General features: G+C 45.9%; 2 protein-coding genes across 3 annotated transcripts; one reads left to right on the top strand and one right to left on the bottom strand.

Annotated features, from left to right (window-relative positions):
* Positions 1–5,076: 5,076 nt before the first annotated feature.
* Positions 5,077–5,735, top strand: LOC125510206. Its single transcript, XM_048675306.1, has one exon. The coding sequence runs from the start codon at positions 5,183–5,185 to the stop codon at positions 5,510–5,512; it is 330 nt and encodes a 109-aa protein (XP_048531263.1). The 5' UTR covers positions 5,077–5,182; the 3' UTR covers positions 5,513–5,735.
* A 180-nt stretch (positions 5,736–5,915) lies between these two features.
* LOC125510205 (subtilisin-like protease SBT3.6) lies at positions 5,916–9,640 on the bottom strand. 2 transcript variants are annotated; one of them, XM_048675304.1, is made up of 11 exons: positions 9,190–9,640; positions 8,998–9,092; positions 8,821–8,918; positions 8,563–8,724; positions 8,355–8,466; positions 7,716–8,259; positions 7,521–7,618; positions 7,201–7,440; positions 6,979–7,093; positions 6,669–6,873; positions 5,916–6,600 (listed from the first exon to the last, which is right to left on the bottom strand). In XM_048675304.1, exons 1-11 carry the CDS (start codon positions 9,265–9,267, stop codon positions 6,032–6,034), a joined length of 2,316 nt encoding a protein of 771 aa, XP_048531261.1. In that variant the 5' UTR covers positions 9,268–9,640; the 3' UTR covers positions 5,916–6,031. The 2 variants fall into 2 exon arrangements, with proteins under 2 accessions (XP_048531261.1, XP_048531262.1); XM_048675305.1 differs by lacking the exons at positions 8,821–8,918; positions 8,998–9,092; positions 9,190–9,640 and having other exon boundaries at positions 7,716–8,264; positions 8,563–8,704.
* Between the last annotated feature and the right edge of the window lie 6,467 nt (positions 9,641–16,107).

Below are 16,107 nucleotides of genomic sequence, written 5' to 3'. Positions count from 1 at the left end.
GCTTCTACATCAACACCATAGCCTCTCCGGTGATGTGTGAGTAGTTTACCACAGACCTTCGGGTCCATAGTTATTAGCTAGATGGCTTCTTCTCTCTCTTTGGATCTCAATACAAAGTTCTCCTTGATCGTCTTGGAGATCTATTCGATTTAACTCTTTTTGCGGTGTGTTTGCCGAGATCCGATGAATTGTGGGTTTATGATTTGATTATCTATGAATATTATTTGATTTTTCTCTAAATTCTTATATGCATGATTTGATATCTTTGCAAGTCTCTTCGAATTATCGGTTTAGTTTGGCCTATTAGATTGATCTTTCTTGCAATGGGAGGAAGTGCTTAGCTTTGGGTTCAATCTTGCGGTGTCCTTTCCCAATGACAGCAGGGGCAGCAAGGCACATATTGTATTGTTGCCATCGAGGATAAAAAGATGGGGTTTATATCATATTGCTTGAGTTTATCCCTCTACATCATGTCATCTTGCCTAATGCGTTACTCTGTTCTTATGAACTTAATACTCTAGATGCATGCTGGATAGCGGTCGATGTGTGGAGTAATAGTAGTACATGCAGAATCGTTTCGGTCTACTTATCACGGACGTGATGCCTATATTCATGATCATTGCCTTAGATATCATCATAACTATGCACTTTTCTATCAATTGCTCGGCAGTAATTTGTTCACCCACCATAATACTTGCTATCTTGAGAGAAGCCACTAGTGAAACCTATGACCCCTGGATCTACTTTACATCATATTAGTTTCCTGTCAACTAGCCATTTCTGTCGTTGTTTATTTTGCAATCTTTATTTTCCAATCTATATCATAAAAATACCAAAAATATTTATCTTATTATATTTATCAGATCTCACTCTCGTAAGTGACCGTGAAGGGATTGACAACCCCTTTATCGCGTTGGTTGCGAGGTTCTTATTTGTTTGTGCAGGTACGAGGGACTTGCGTGTAGTCTCCTACTAGATTGATACCTTGGTTCTAAAAAACTAAGGGAAATACTTACGCTACTGTGCTGCATCACCCTTTCCTCTTCAAGGGAAAACCAACGCAAGCTTAGGAGGTAGCACATACCGATAGACAAAGGGAATTACGTATGTTGTCAAAACGGTTTGACCGATAAAGATCTTCATGGAATATGTGGGAGCCAATATGGGCATCCAGGTTCCGCTATTGGTTCTTGACCAAAGAGGTGTCTTCGGTCATGTCTACATAGTTCTCGAACTCGTAGGGTCCACGCACTTAACGTTTTGACGATATAGTATTATATGAGTTATGTATGTTGTTGACCAAATGTTGTTTGAAGTCCCGGATGAGATCACGGACATGACAAGGAGCTCCGGAATGGTTCATGGGTAAAGATTGATATATATGATGATATGGTTAGGCCAAGGGGTAAAGCCCATGGGGCTTTAGGTCGGTGCAAAAGGAGTTTTGCGGAGGCCAGGGGCCAAACGCCGGGGATCCTGGCGTCTGGCCCTAGGCCAGACGCCAAGGCCCATGGCGTCTGGGCCAGACGCCAAGGAATGTGGCATATGGTCCTGGAAGTCCAAGAAGGACTCTTTCTTGCGGGCAAAACCGACTTTGAGGAGGCTTTTACTCCAAGTTTCGACCCCAGGGCTGAACATATAAATAGAGGGGTAGGGCTAGCACCCGGGACACATCAAGATACACCAAGCCGTGTGCCGGCAACTCCATCCCTCTAGTTTATCCTCCGTCTTAGTTTCCGTTGTGCTTAGCGAAGCCCTGCGGAGATTGTTCTTCACCAACACCGTCACCACGTCGTCGTGCTGCCGGAACTCATCTACTACTTCGCCTCTCTTGCTAGATCGAGAAGGCGAGGACGTCATCGAGTTGAACGTGTGCTGAACGCGGAGGTGTCGTGCGTTCGGTACTTGATCGGTTGAAGCACAAAGAAGTTCGAATACATCAACCATGTTGTGAAACGCTTCCGCTTACGGTCTATGAGGGTACATAGACATACTCTCCCCTCGTTGCTATGCATCTCCATGGGTAGATCATTGTGTGTGCGTAGAATTTTTTTGTTTTCCATGCAATGATCCCCAACAGATCATGAGGTCATTCATGAGATTCATAAGGCTCGTGTGAGTGGTATGGTTCTTAAGTTAGACTATGAGAAAGCCTATGGTAGGGTAAGCTGGGATTTCCTTGTGGAAATGCTTAGCTTTAATGGCTTTGTGAGTAAGTGGATAGGGCGGATTTGTAGCTCTCTCCACCAAAGCTCCTTTTGTGTTATGATTAATGAGACTAATTATCCTCATTTTGTGTGTGTGTGGGGGGGGGGGTTAAAACAAGGTGACCCGCTCTCTCCTTTAATTTTCAATTTGGTGGCCAATGTCTTCTCTAAGATGTTATCCAAAGTTGTTCATCGTGGGTTGATTGTTAGTCTCCTTCCAAATGTTGGCCCTAGTGTTGGTGTTAGCCTACAATATGTTGATGACGCCATCCTCTTCCTAGATGCTTCTTGGAACATGCTAGGAACCTGAAGTGGGCTCTGACCTGCTTTGAAAAGCTCTCTGGTTTAAAAGTTAACTTTCATTAATAGAGTGATCTCCATACTATCCATATGGATGAGGAAATTTCTAAATGTTTTGCCCAGTTCTTATGATAGGGGATTTCCCTTTCAAATATCTGGGTGTTCCTTTACACTTCAAAAAACTTAGGAGGGAAGACCTCCAGCCTAATTGACAGGATCATCAAAAATATCTCTGGCTGGCTGGGTAGGAATCTGTTTTATAGGGGCACACTTTTTTTGCTTACTACCTGTATTGCCAATATCCCTACTTATTTAATGTCTGTTATGAAATTTCCCAAGTGGCCTATTGAAGCCATTAGTTCTCGAATGCCTCACTTTTTCTAGGGCAACTCGGGAGATGAACACAAGTATTATTTGCCTAATTGGGGGCTTATCTCGAGGAAGAAAAGATTTGGTGGATGGGAGTACTAATCTTAGGGATTTCAATTTGGCTTTGCTTGCCTCTTGGAGTAAGAGGTTTTATGATGAGAGAGACAGTGACTGGAAAAAGCTCCTTTGCTTTAAATATGCTACTAACAAACCTAATTTTTTGGGATAAACCTGGGATGGGTTCTCCCTTCTGGAAAAGTATTTCTTAGGCTTTTAATGCTGCAAAAACCTTTTATAAATGGTTTCCTGGGGATGGGCGGTATGTGGCCTTCCGACATGACATTTGGATAGGGGATTGCTCCCTCAAAACCTTTTTTGGGATCACTTTGAGATCTGCCAACATACAAGATGGTACTATTGAACAAGTCTGGGATGGGGAGACCCTTCATCTTACATTTAGGAGATGTGTGGGTGAGTTTACTTTGTCTAGATGGTTTGAATTAGTTCATATGCTTAAGATGTTTAATTTTTTTGATAGTAAAGATCAACCAGTTTGGATGTTGGAACCTTCTCGTAAATACTTTGTTAAATCCCTTTACAAGATGGTGAACTTTGGGGGGTCTCCTCTGAGAATTAAAGCTCCACCTAACATCCAGGTGTTTCTTTGGCTTATTTTAACAATAAGAGCTTAACTTGGGATAATCTTGCTAAGAGGAGGCATGTGGATGACACCTCTTGTGTTTTCTATAGTGAGATTGAAACCATACAACATTTTATTCTTTGATTGCATTGTTGCAAAGGAAATTGGGTCTGTCATTGTTGGGTGTGTTTGCATTTCTATGCCCAGTTCTTTCACTTCTCTGATTCCTTTCTGGAAGCATAAAAAATGAAGTTCTTAACTTGGTTTCCTCAGCTACCTTGTGGGGCTTATGGCTTTTGCAAAATGACTGTGTTCTAGGGGTGAAAGTGGTGAAGCATGCAATGCATCCTAGATTTGGCCGGCTTGTGGTCAGGCAATGGAAGATCTTGTGTTCAGACAATCACGATGCTCTTCTTCTTTGATGCTTAAGGCTGCTCGATCATTGGCGAGGTGAGCTGCTTAGGATTGCTTCGTCTGGTGACCTGTAGTGGTGCTCGATAGCTTGTTTTGTTGATCATCAATGTATCATGTTGAGTGTTTTCATGTTTGTTTGTAAGGGCGAAGTTTAAAACCGTGTTATTCTGCTGCAGCTACATTTGGCCCGCACTGAGGTTAAGCTTTGTCTGATGATGGTTTCTGCCTTGGCTTAATAAAAGTTCAGGGGTGCAGGAGGGGGGCTTTATTGCAAAAAAATCATCAAGTTGATTGGAGGATATGGTGTCTCCGTAATTATATGCTTCTTGACACTGAGGTGAGATTACCTATGCAGCTACTTTTCCTCCTCGGCTCACAAAGAGAAGCAGTCTATTAAAAGTACAATAAAAGGAAAGGCATCTATCGAAGTATCCACTTGCAGTGATCCTTCGAAGCAGCCTAAGTAGAGCCCCACATGGCCTCCGCCACCTCCTAACTAGGTGGCGCTCTCGGTTGACGGGTCGTTCGTGAAAGAAACTGGTAAAGCGGGTACTGGAATGGTGCTTAGAGATTCAGAGGGGTTGTAACCATTTTGGCTTACAAATTTTAGTTTCATTGCAATAATGCCCTCGAAACCAAACCTAGTGTGATGACGGAAAGGAATGCACTAAGCCTACAACAATCAGAGCTTCATGATCTAATCGAACAATTCTACTACGTCGCTGCGCTAACCAACCAGTCATGGAGCGTTCCTCTTATGGACACTTGGTGTTGAAGATCAAAAGCATCTTGGAGAACCGTCAATTTATTTCGTTGAAAATTGCACGCTATCAAAATAGATTTTCTCATTACCTTGCTAATCTACGGCGTTACGAGATAGCACCGCTTGTTGGTTGCGTCATGTGCCAAACAATGTTTCTTTGGTCGTATTTAAAACAGTTTTGCTAAAGCACGCCTAGATATCTAAGTCATATATCATTGATCTTACATCGAGATTCGTGTGAATATTTTTTTTCTTTTTTTTATACTTGATTCACTCATTTAGATGTGCAATAACTAGAGCACATCTAATTCCTTCGTAATTTTTTTTGTCCATGGCAGTGCTTTTTAAGAGTTTTCGCCAAACACGACGCGCCGCGGTGTGTGTTCCCTCCGCTCGATCGCTTGCGCCAGTTGGACTCGTCCTCCCTCTAAACTCCAGCCAACCAATCGGGAAACGACTTCCCATCGCTTTCCCCTTCCCCCCGCCCGCATGCTGGGCGCCGTCCTCCGCGGCCCGGCCTCTCCGATCCCGCCTCTCTTCCCCGCGCCGGGGCGCCCTCTCATCCACCTATCCCGCCGCCTCCCTACGGCGCCCACCATGGCCGACGCCAAGAAGACCGACGCGCCGGCGACCCCGGCCCCGGAGCCGCCCGAGAAGCCGCTCCCCGGCGACTGCTGCGGCAGCGGCTGCGTCCGCTGCGTCTGGGACATCTACTACGACGAGCTCCAGGACTACCAGAAGGCCCTCGCCGCTCACTCCTCCGCCGCTGATCCCAGCGGCGACAAGGCCTCCGCCGACGAGAAGAAGATCAAATCGTGAGACCCCAGGATTCAGGACCCGTATGTGTATGCTTTGACCTCTCCTGTTCACAAATTGGATTCTTGGTCGTGTAAGATATGTCAGCATTACTCACAGCATTACAGCTAAACATCCATTGTATTCTCACCGTGTATGCTGCAATTTGTACTTGCTGCTCATCATTCTTTGTGTGACCAAAGATGCCCCTGATTATGAATACAAGTTCCTTTCTGCAGCAGTTCAATTCATGTTTACACATACTTGCTGCTAAAATTGGTCAATTTTGTGTCGCCAAAGATGCTCCTGGTTATCAAATAGAAGTTCTTTTCTATTGCGACTCTTCAATTCATGTTGCAGATACTGCTGAAATTGGCCAAATTTGGTGCGACAAAATATTATTTCACTATAGTAAAACTCTAGCCAAGAAGCCCCAACCAATCACCAATGCTATTAGAATCAGGAGAGATTAGCGAGTTTGTTACATCATTTGTTCTCATGACCGACGACGACACCGGTACACACTACAAAGGTGTTACTTATTCATGCGTTCACATAGAACCTATTGATCATCGTCCGAACCACCAAAGGGATCCTCACCGTGTGTGTGCCGTCCTCCCATGTCAGGCTGCCGAAGGTGTACCTCCCCTGAACCTTCAGTTTGGCCTGGAATGCCACCTTGAATGTTAACCTGTTGACTGTCGAGTTGAAGGTCAGGAGCGAGGGGTTCACGGTGACGTTCACCCCTGGAGGTGCTTCCACACGGGCTCTGTACTTGGACGTGACTGGGCCGACATTGGTGACCGTTCTCGACACCGACAGTTTGCCCCTCAGTTCAGGAATGGTGATGGATGGGACGTTCAGGTTCAGCTGCGATTTTGGCGAATGTTGACAGGGTGTGTGCTGCTGAACCATGGAGGCGATGGCTGAGTTGTTGTAGCCCATGGAGCAAAGGAAGCGCACGTAATCAGATGGTCTCATGTCGTACACAAGACCAGGGTGTGCAGCCCTATTTGGATCCACATGGCCACCTCCATAGTCGAAGGGATTCGCCTGCTTGTAGGGCGCTGCTTCAGATACCATCTCGAATCCATACTCGTCACGGACATTGGCTACAAAGGTGTATACCTGTTAGTTAGGGGGAGAATATGTGTGACAAGGTGAAGCATATGACCATTACCTGTTGTGACCATTGCCGATTTTACTGCAGCTGGGCTCCAATTAGGATGCATTGATTTGAGAAGAGCGGCCACGCCTGAAATGTGCGGGCACGACATTGAAGTTCCAGAATCAATCTTGAAATTCACAGATCCCATGGCCGATGATAAGGCTACAGAAGGTGACCATGAAGCCAAAATGTTTACACCCGGGGCAGTTATGTCTGGCTGCAGAAGTTAGATGGCAAGAGAAGAAGCGTGTTTATTTGGAGTTTAAGCTTAGTAGAATGCATTAAGGACAAACTTGGGTGGTCAGCTGTGGGATGTAATTACCTTCAGAATTGATGGAGTCAGAGAACTTGGGCCCCTAGATGAGAAGTATGCAACTTCAGGGCCTATCAGTTCTCCAAGAATTGTTTTTGCGGAGCCAAACTGAACCGTTGGGTTTCTGTTTATGTAGAAAAACAAATCTCAACATGGCTCAACAGACACTAGAACATCATAAATTCAGTTTTTTCGCAACTACGGAATCATATACAATACTGTTTTATGTACCTCGTGCTAGTAGTATATGCAAGTATGGCTGTTCCAACTTGATAGTCTACTTGAATAAGGGGAATATCAAAAGCAGATGCTATATCTTTGGTTAAAAACTGCGCGAAGATGACTCCTACACCACGGGCCTTTTTTACGGTCTCTACTGCCACCTGGGATGCTCGCTGTCCTCTTGTTTGGAAGCAGAGCACCACATTTCCTTTTACTAGAGTAGCATTCAAAGATCCTGCAGTGCAACTTCTGCAGAGGCATTAGCCAAAAAGAAAAAGGGAGTGTATTTTAGGATCGATAAAGAACCGAACAAGGATGACGAAGCTTACCTTGCATCAGTATCATCAGCATTATCAGATGAAACGTCTTCAGCATATACTATACGCATGCTTGTCGCGGCATGCTTCCCAGAATACATTGTTTGGCCCTGCAACCATGGTACATGAGAATGCCAGAAGCAGACAGGGATATATCAACAGTTTGAAACCATAAATTCAAACCGATAATTCAGATGAAACTCTTACCACATAAGTACTATTGTTGCCCAGGGTGATCTTTGCGAGGAAAGTCCGATCAATGGTGCCCGCAGCAACGGTTAGAACCCATGGTGCAGAGTTGATCACTGTCTCTGAATAAGGACCGGAGTTTCCTGCAGAACAGACCACCGTGATCCCTCTCACGACTGCGTGGAACGATCCAATGGCCAGGACATCATCAACATAAGCAGGGAGAGGTGGTGCTTGGCCGAGGGAAACCGAGAGCACATCGACACCGTCATGTATGGCAGCATCGAAGGCAGCAAGGATGTCTGCAGAGGTACAATCACCAGTAGCCCAGCACACCTTGTAAACAGCCAACCTAGCCCTTGGTGCCCCTCCCCTCGCCACACCACTGGCAAGCCCCCGGAAGCTGGCGTCGGGCACTAGAGCGCCAGCAGCAGTGGATGCCGTGTGCGTCCCATGCCCGACAGCGTCCCTTGCCGACATGTACTCGTGGATGTCAGTCGTGTTCATCTTCCCGTACTCGGCTTGGTACCCTTTGACGAACCACTTCGCGCCTATTATTTTCCTATCCTATCATGAATCTGAAGTCACCACCAGGATGGTACATTCTCACAAGCAAAAGGTAAGCAAGAGCTGAAAGAAAAGAGCAGGCATGCTAACCTGTTGCAGTTGGAAGCATTGAACCTTTCTCCGGCGACGCATTGCCCTTTCCACCTCCGCGGAACCTCGCCGATGCCATCGTCTCTAAAGCTGGCTGACTCCGGCCATATCCCTGAAAAGTTAAGATCCCAAGAAAAACCTCAGTCATCACATTGCAGTGTCAGTGTCAGTTCTGATTTCTGCTGCAACTGAAGAACTGCAGCCTCACCTGTGTCTAGCACACCGATGATGGAGTCCTCCCCGAACTTGCTGCCGGAGAGGATTCCGCTCCCGCCGGACGGCGACGGGTTCACCCGCATGAAGTCCCAGCTCCTGGTGGTGTGCAGGTCAAGCACCCGGTTCCGAACCACCCGCACAACCCCAGGCCAATCTTTTTGATTTAATAACCAGAGCAAAAGGAGAAACAGTTAGCAGAGCAATTAATTTGTTATGAACAACGGCAAGATGTGCATGCCCGGCCGCTCACCGGAGAGCTGCGCCGCCTGCGCGTTGGTGAGCACGGCGGCGAAGCCGGAGAAGCCGTGCCTGTAGCTGTAGAGGATGGCGTCCTCGGCCGCCTGCTTGCTGCGAAATCACAGCCAGCTCTTGAGTTCTTGAGGCGCGCTCCAAAGTAATTAGCGACCATGGATGAAGATGAGCTCACCTGCCGAGGACGGCGGCGAGCATGCCGTGGTGCGAGTCCCGGACCAGCTCCGGGTGCAGCTCCGGGTGCAGCTCCCCCATGTACACAATGTGCACCTGCAGATCGGCAGGCCAAGAAATGAGTAAACACGCAGCCATGGCAGGCTATGCGCCGCCACCGAACACCATGGTGAAGCTTGAACGGACGGCTCACATTGGCGCAGGAGCAGAGGCCGAGCAGCGGGAGGAAGACGACGACGACGACGACGACGACGGGGGGCTTGTCAGCCATGGCCGCCGCAACGGTAGCTCGAGAGGAAGCGTGACGCCGGCGCCGGGAAAGATGGAGGGTTGCGGCGGAGTGGAGTGGTTTGAAAGGTGAGGCGAGAGAGGGGGAGGTGGGGTTGGTGTCTTGCCGTGGCCGGCTTCTCTCTCGGGCAGGCTCCTGTCAGTGTTGGACCTGGACTCGATTCAAATCTCCTACCAGGAGTAGTAAAATACAGTGCCCCGCAGCAGCCACTGTCGCAGTGGATCTGCTTGCTTGCTTGTCTCTTTGTTTACTCTTTGTTCTTCCTCCTGCCGCAGCGATGTGCTCCTCGGGCGGAGTTTTCTAATGGAGCCGAGGTGATCACTGTCGTGCTCCCACTCCCGTCCCACCCTCCCTCCTCTCTCTCTCTCCTGTCGATCCGTTTGCTGCCTGTGCCGGAGGTGTTGGCGTCCGGCCGAACGCGCCTCCCCCGTTGGGTGCTCCGCTCACTTGTTTTTCTAATTTCTCGCCCTTTGCTTCGGTAGTAAAATATTGAAAGGAAGATATTTGGTGAAATTCGAACTCCACTGCTATAAAGCGAAATTGGCTAATTCCAAAGGCGGAAGCAACTCTAATTTAGCAAATACGGAGTATAATAGTTGAGCCTCTTATCACTTTCTCCATGCAGCAAATTAGTGTTGACAGTAGTACCAAAAACATAATATATGGTCCAAGATTTGTCTTAACTACACAAAATACGTCATTTCCGGGCACGTAAGGTAGGAGATAATAACATTGCTAGCCATTATGTCAGACAATGACATTATTAGCAATTATATCTCGACAAAATTAGGGGTGCTTCTTTGATTCGCATGATTCTCAAAATGCAGGAATATAGAATCGGAATGATGTGTCCTCTTGAATCCTATAGGATTAGGAAACCACCAAAAAAAATTGTTGATCTTTTTGCTGTGTGTGTGTGCTGGTGGTGTTGGCGCCTTGCCCGTTGGGTGCTTGACTCACTTATTTATTTCTTGACAATGTTTTGCAGCGCCGTAGGATTCTCACCCAATTTTCATTGCAAAACTACCCATCATAAAATATTAAATAAAGATAGTCAAATTCGAATTCACTGCTATGAAGCGAAAATTGGCTAAATCCAAAGTTGGAAGCAACTCTAATTAGCAATATAATAGTTGAAGTTACTGAGAGCCTCTTATCACTTTCTCCATGCACGAAGTTGTGTCAATAATACCAATAACATACTTATTTATAATCATGATTTCACTTGTATATTTCTTGCCCTTGTTTTTCAGCACCACAAGATTTCCAGCCAATTTTCATCGTCAGGCTACCGACAATAAAATATTAAAAAAAGAGTCAAATTCGAATTCACTGTTATCAAGTGAAATTGGCTAATTCCAAGGTGGAAGCAACTTTAGTTAGAGAGTGACGTTGCAAAGACCGAGCTACATGGAGCTTGTTTTTCGGAAAAATAATAGAAGTCTCAATCAATGTCATCTGTATATTCTTCAAGTTTGTACAAAATTATCAACTAATTTGATTATTTGCATGCTACACAAAAAAGACAAATATCTGACGCAAATACAACAAACAAAAAACCTATTTTAAGTATTTGTCTTTTTTGTTTAGATCACATATGAATATGTATGTTCATGAAATTTTATACATGTATACTACGACTATATCAGAATTTCTTTAGGTATAGAAAATGTATTTTCTCCGGAAAAAAATAAAGGACTCTATGGAGCCCGGCCTTTGCTTGCACTTTTCCCTGTATAGTTAGCAATACAATAGTAGAAGTTACCGAGAGAGCCTCTTATCACTTTCTCCCTGCACGAATTTGTGTCAATAATACCAATAGTACCAATCACATACTTATATATAATTTTGATTTCACATCATATAAATTGAATATTAACCTGGTTTTTATTGGTCCAAGTTTCGTTTTTTTTTCGAAAAGGGGTTTTACCCCAGTCTCTGCATCAGAAAAATGCATACGGCTCATATTATTAAAAAAACCAGCAACAAGTCTCCAAGTCTCGAAGTAAAAAATAAAACAAACGATCATAAGAGCTAAACAGAAAGCCACAACCGGCTGGCAAATAAAAATAGGAGCACTACATGCCTATCCTATTGCATGACCGTCATCCAAACCGATAGAAAATATCCCGAGCTACCATCTCCCATCGGGTAGAATCAGTAACCAAACGCTCTCTGGCCTCCGTCGGAGTGAGTAGCGACCACATACGGATCAACGTTGTGGCCCGGAAGATAACCTGCAAAAAGTGAATGTTCGTTGATCTGTTAAAAACCAAATCATTTCTGCAGTTCCAGACCGCCCATAATAAAGCACAAACGCCAATACGAATGTGCTTCACTGTATCGGAGGCAACCCCATCAAGCTGTGTTCCAAATAACATGTTGATGGAAGTAGGCGGATTAATATTAAAAGCAATATGAACCGACCGCCATAGAATCTTAGCCAGCGGACAATCAAGAAAGAGGTGTTTGATAGTTTCGTTATGGTCACAAAAACTACATCTAGCAGAACCCACCCAATTGCGTTTTGCCAGATTATCCTTAGTCAAAATAACTTGTTTATGCACGAACCACATAAACACTTTGATTCGCAAAGGTACCTTTACTTTCCAAACGTGCTTCGATGAAGGAATGGCGCTAGAATTTATGACGTCCACATACATGGATTTGACCGAGAACACACCGTTCTTAGTTAGTTTCCAATACAACTGATCTGGCTGCTGAGACAGCTGGACATCCATCAAACGTCTTACAAGATGAAGCCAGGCCTCCCAACGATTTCCAACTAGTGTCCTCCGAAAAATAATATTGAGGGGAGTGGATTGTAGAACTGTTGCAACGTAAGCTTCTCTACGTTGAACAACGTTGTACAGAGTAGGATATTGAAGTGCAAGGGGAGTCTCCCCAAGCCACGAATCCTCCCAGAACCTCGTATTAGCTCCATTGCCGACTAAGAACCTTGTCCTGTTGAAAAAGAGTGGCTTGACTCTCATCAAGCCTTTTCAAAATGGTGAGTCAGTCGGCCTCACTGTCACCTGGGCCAAGGTTTTAGATTGAAGATACTTATTTCGCAAAATCTGAGCCCAAGTATCCTCCGTCTCGGACGAAATTTTAAACAACCACTTGCTAAGGAGACATCTGTTTTTGACTTCCAGATTTTCAATACCTAGACCCCCTTGGTCCTTCGGCCTACAGATTATATCCCATTTAGCAAGCTGATACTTTCGTTTAAGCTCATCACTCTGCCAAAAGAAACGAGATCGATAGAAGTCTAGCCTCTTCCTGACACCCACCGGGACCTCAAAAAAGGATAGGAGAAACATATGCATACTGGTGAGGACCGAATTAATCAAAATTAATCGCCCTCCATATGACATAAGCTTCCCTTTCCAACAGCTCAGTTTCTTCTCAAAATGATCCTCGATGCATTTCCACTCTTTGTTAGTCAGCTTACGATGATGAATGGGTATACCTAAATACGTGAACGGTAACGTGCCCAATTCACATTCGAACAATTTTTTATACGCCTCCTGGTCATCATTAGCTCTCCCAAAAAAAGAACAATTCGCTCTTGTGGAAGTTAATTTTGAGCCCGGACAATTGTTCAAATAAGCATAACACAAGCTTCATGTTTCTCGCTTTCGCCAAGTCATGCTCCATAAAGATGATAGTATCATCAGCATACTGAAGGATGGAGATACCGCCATCAACTAGATGTGGAACAAGGCCACGTACCTGCCCCGCATCGTTAGACCGTCCTATTAAAATAGTCAGCATATCAACCACTATGTTGAATAGGATCGGTGACATGGGATCTCCTTGCCTTAACCCTTTGTGTGTCTGGAAATAGTGACCTATATCGTCATTCACTTTAATCCCTACACTCCCTTTTTTCGTAAAGGATTCAATCTGTTTTCTCCAGGCTGTGTCAAATCCTTTCATACGCAAAGCCTATTGAAGGAAAGGCCATTTAACTTTATCGTATGCTTTTCAAAATCCACTTTAAAAACAACGCCATCTAGTTTTTTTGAGTGAATCTCATGGAGCGTTTCATGCAAGACGACAGCCCCTTCAAGGATATTTCTATCTGGCATGAAAGCAGTTTGGGACGGTTGCACAACTGAATGCGCAATCTGCGTAAGTCTGTTTGTCCCAACCTTGGTGAAGATTTTGAAACTAACATTAAGCAGACATATAGGCCTGAACTGCTCAATGCGAACGGCCTCTGTCTTCTTAGGAAGAAGAGTTATCGTTCAAAAATTCAGCTTAAACAAATGAAGTTGTCCATTAAAAGACTCATGAAACATCGGCAACAGATCTCCCTTAATGAAGTGCCAACACTTTTTATAAAACTCCGCCAGAAACCCATCCGGTCTTGGAGCCTTATTATTTTTCATTTGTGTGATGGCCTCAAACACCTCTTTCTCCGTGAAGGGAGCAGTCAAATCTCATTCTCGTCAGTCTCAAGTTGAGGAACATCCTCAACCCTTGACTCATCTAAGGACACAAAATTATCTTCCGGAGGTCCAAACAACTGCTTATAATAGTTGGTAATGTAAACTTTCAGTTTTTCTTGACCAACTATCGTTCCTTCGTCTTGTTCTAATTGGAAAATTCTCTTCTTACGATGCTTCCCATTAGCAATCATATGAAAGAATTGAGTGTTATCCTCGCCTTGGACGATTTTGCGAACCTTAGCTCGCAACGCCCACTTCAATTCCTCCTTGCGGAGAAGCTCTTTCAGCCGCAACTCAGCCTCCATCTTAGTTTCCAAATCACTGGTGTCTAAGATGGAAGTTTCAGCTTTTACTTCAAGGGTCTGAATAAGTAGAAGGAGTCGCTCCTTCTCCGCCTTATATATCCCATGCGTATGCTTAGCCCATCCACGAAGGAACCTTCGAAGATGACGAATCTTGCATTGCCAACGCTCAATGGGTGACCTTCCTCCTGAGTCTTTAGCCCACTCTCTAGCTAACAACTCAAGGAAACCTTCTCTTTCAAACCATGCAAGTTCAAACGAGAAACTATTCTTGTTACCCACATGAGTTTGAGCCCCCGAGTCAACAAGTAGCGGCGTGTGATCCGAGATACCTCGTGTCAACGCCTGCACTGTTACCAGGGGAAACTTCTGCTCCCATTCGACACTAGCTAAAACACGGTCAAGCTTCTCAAAAGTCGGTACCGGTAATGAGTTAGCCCAAGTGAATCTCCTACCTGAGAGCTCTATCTCTCTGAGATCCAAGCTTTCAATGATAGTATTGAACATAAACGACCATCTGCCGTCAAAATTCTCATTATTCTTTTCCTCCCTTCTTCAAATAATGTTGAAATCACCCCCACTAAGACAGGGAGTTGCTCATTAGCGCAGACACGGACGAGATCGGCCAAGAAATCTGGCTTGAGTTCTGGTTGCGCGGCTCCGTAAACGCGACCAAAGCCCAATCAAATCCATCGACCTTAGTTCTGACCCGAAACTTTACCGCAAACTCTCCCAGAACTACACTCCGAACTTCCAAGGTTTCACACTTAACCCCAAGTAAAACCCCACCGGATCTTCCTCGAGGGGGGAGGCAATGCTAGTCGAAATCTACGCCCCCCCCCAGATAAAGTGCTAAGAAATTGTGGAGTGAAGCTGCCTCTTCCAGTCTCAGACAAAGCAATAAAATCCAAATGATGTTCAAGAGAAGCATCCGCTAGAAACCTTCTTTTAGCCAAGTCTTTAAGACCTCTGCTATTCCAGAAAATGCCTCTCATATTTCATCATGAAATTTTTTAGAGGTACGGATCCTAGCACTTCTACGCACAGCCGACGCTGGATAAACCTTCCGTTTCCAACTCCATTTAGGCTTAATGCGATCATCATATCGGTCACCACACTCGGGCTCTGCCGCAATCACCCAAGACTCATCTACATGGATAGAGGTCTCAGGATAGGCATACCCCTCCTCCTCCTTCTCCGGCAACGCAGGATCAAGATCGGCACACAAACCATCAAGAGCCCTAACCCCAAGCGCATCTATCTCCGACTCATTCATAGGCTTAACGGCAGCTATGTGACGAATCAATTCTAACGCTCGTTCAGCTTCCAAATCAAGAATGTCATTAACAGACCTAGAGATCTCTATATCATTGTTACCAAGTGATACTCCTAGTTGGTTTGCATTGTGAACAATCTCATCATTGGTAAAATGCATAATTGAATTAGATTTATTAACAGACATACCAGTGGAGATCTCGACGTCACGCAGCTTAGCCGCCCTCATAGCACACCTCAGCTGCATGTCATCAACATCTGGCTGCTCCCGCAGCCTCCCGCTGATCCGCCTCCCCTTAGAGACAGGATCCGGGATCCCACCAAAGGCGATAACCTCCTCGCGCGAAGCTCTGGTAGGGGAAAGGCCTCCTGCCCGTCCCCCAACAGCGGTGACCTGGGCCGGGAACACCGACGCAGCACCACAAGACGGCGACAACTCCCGTGGCCTGTCCACGGAAGTCTCGCCGAAAGCCGAGACCGGCGAGACCAGCCTAGGGCGATCCGGGGAGTTTGGCGATAAAACAGCCACACCTCCCGACCCGCCCTCCGAGGCCGAACGCGACCTGGCAAGAGGGGATACGGCGGCCTCCTGCACGCCTACCCCTCCGCAAGCATCTGGCCTCAAGGGAGGGAACGCCGAGTTCGCCCTCGGCGCCGACGGCGACGGCAACTCGGAGCGCCAGGCCTGCTGCCCGTCACCTCCAACCGAGACCACCGTCGCAGCCACCTCCACCATAGACGGAACCACCTGCCCACATGCCTCTCCAAGGTCCGCCCGAGCCTCCAAG

The sequence above is a fragment of the Triticum urartu genome, chromosome 5 (assembly GCF_003073215.2).
Source record: "Triticum urartu cultivar G1812 chromosome 5, Tu2.1, whole genome shotgun sequence".
In the NCBI taxonomy this organism is placed as follows: Eukaryota; Viridiplantae; Streptophyta; class Magnoliopsida; order Poales; family Poaceae; genus Triticum; species Triticum urartu.
Note: the sequence above shows the minus strand (reverse complement) of the source record. Positions and strands in the feature narration are given on the sequence as shown.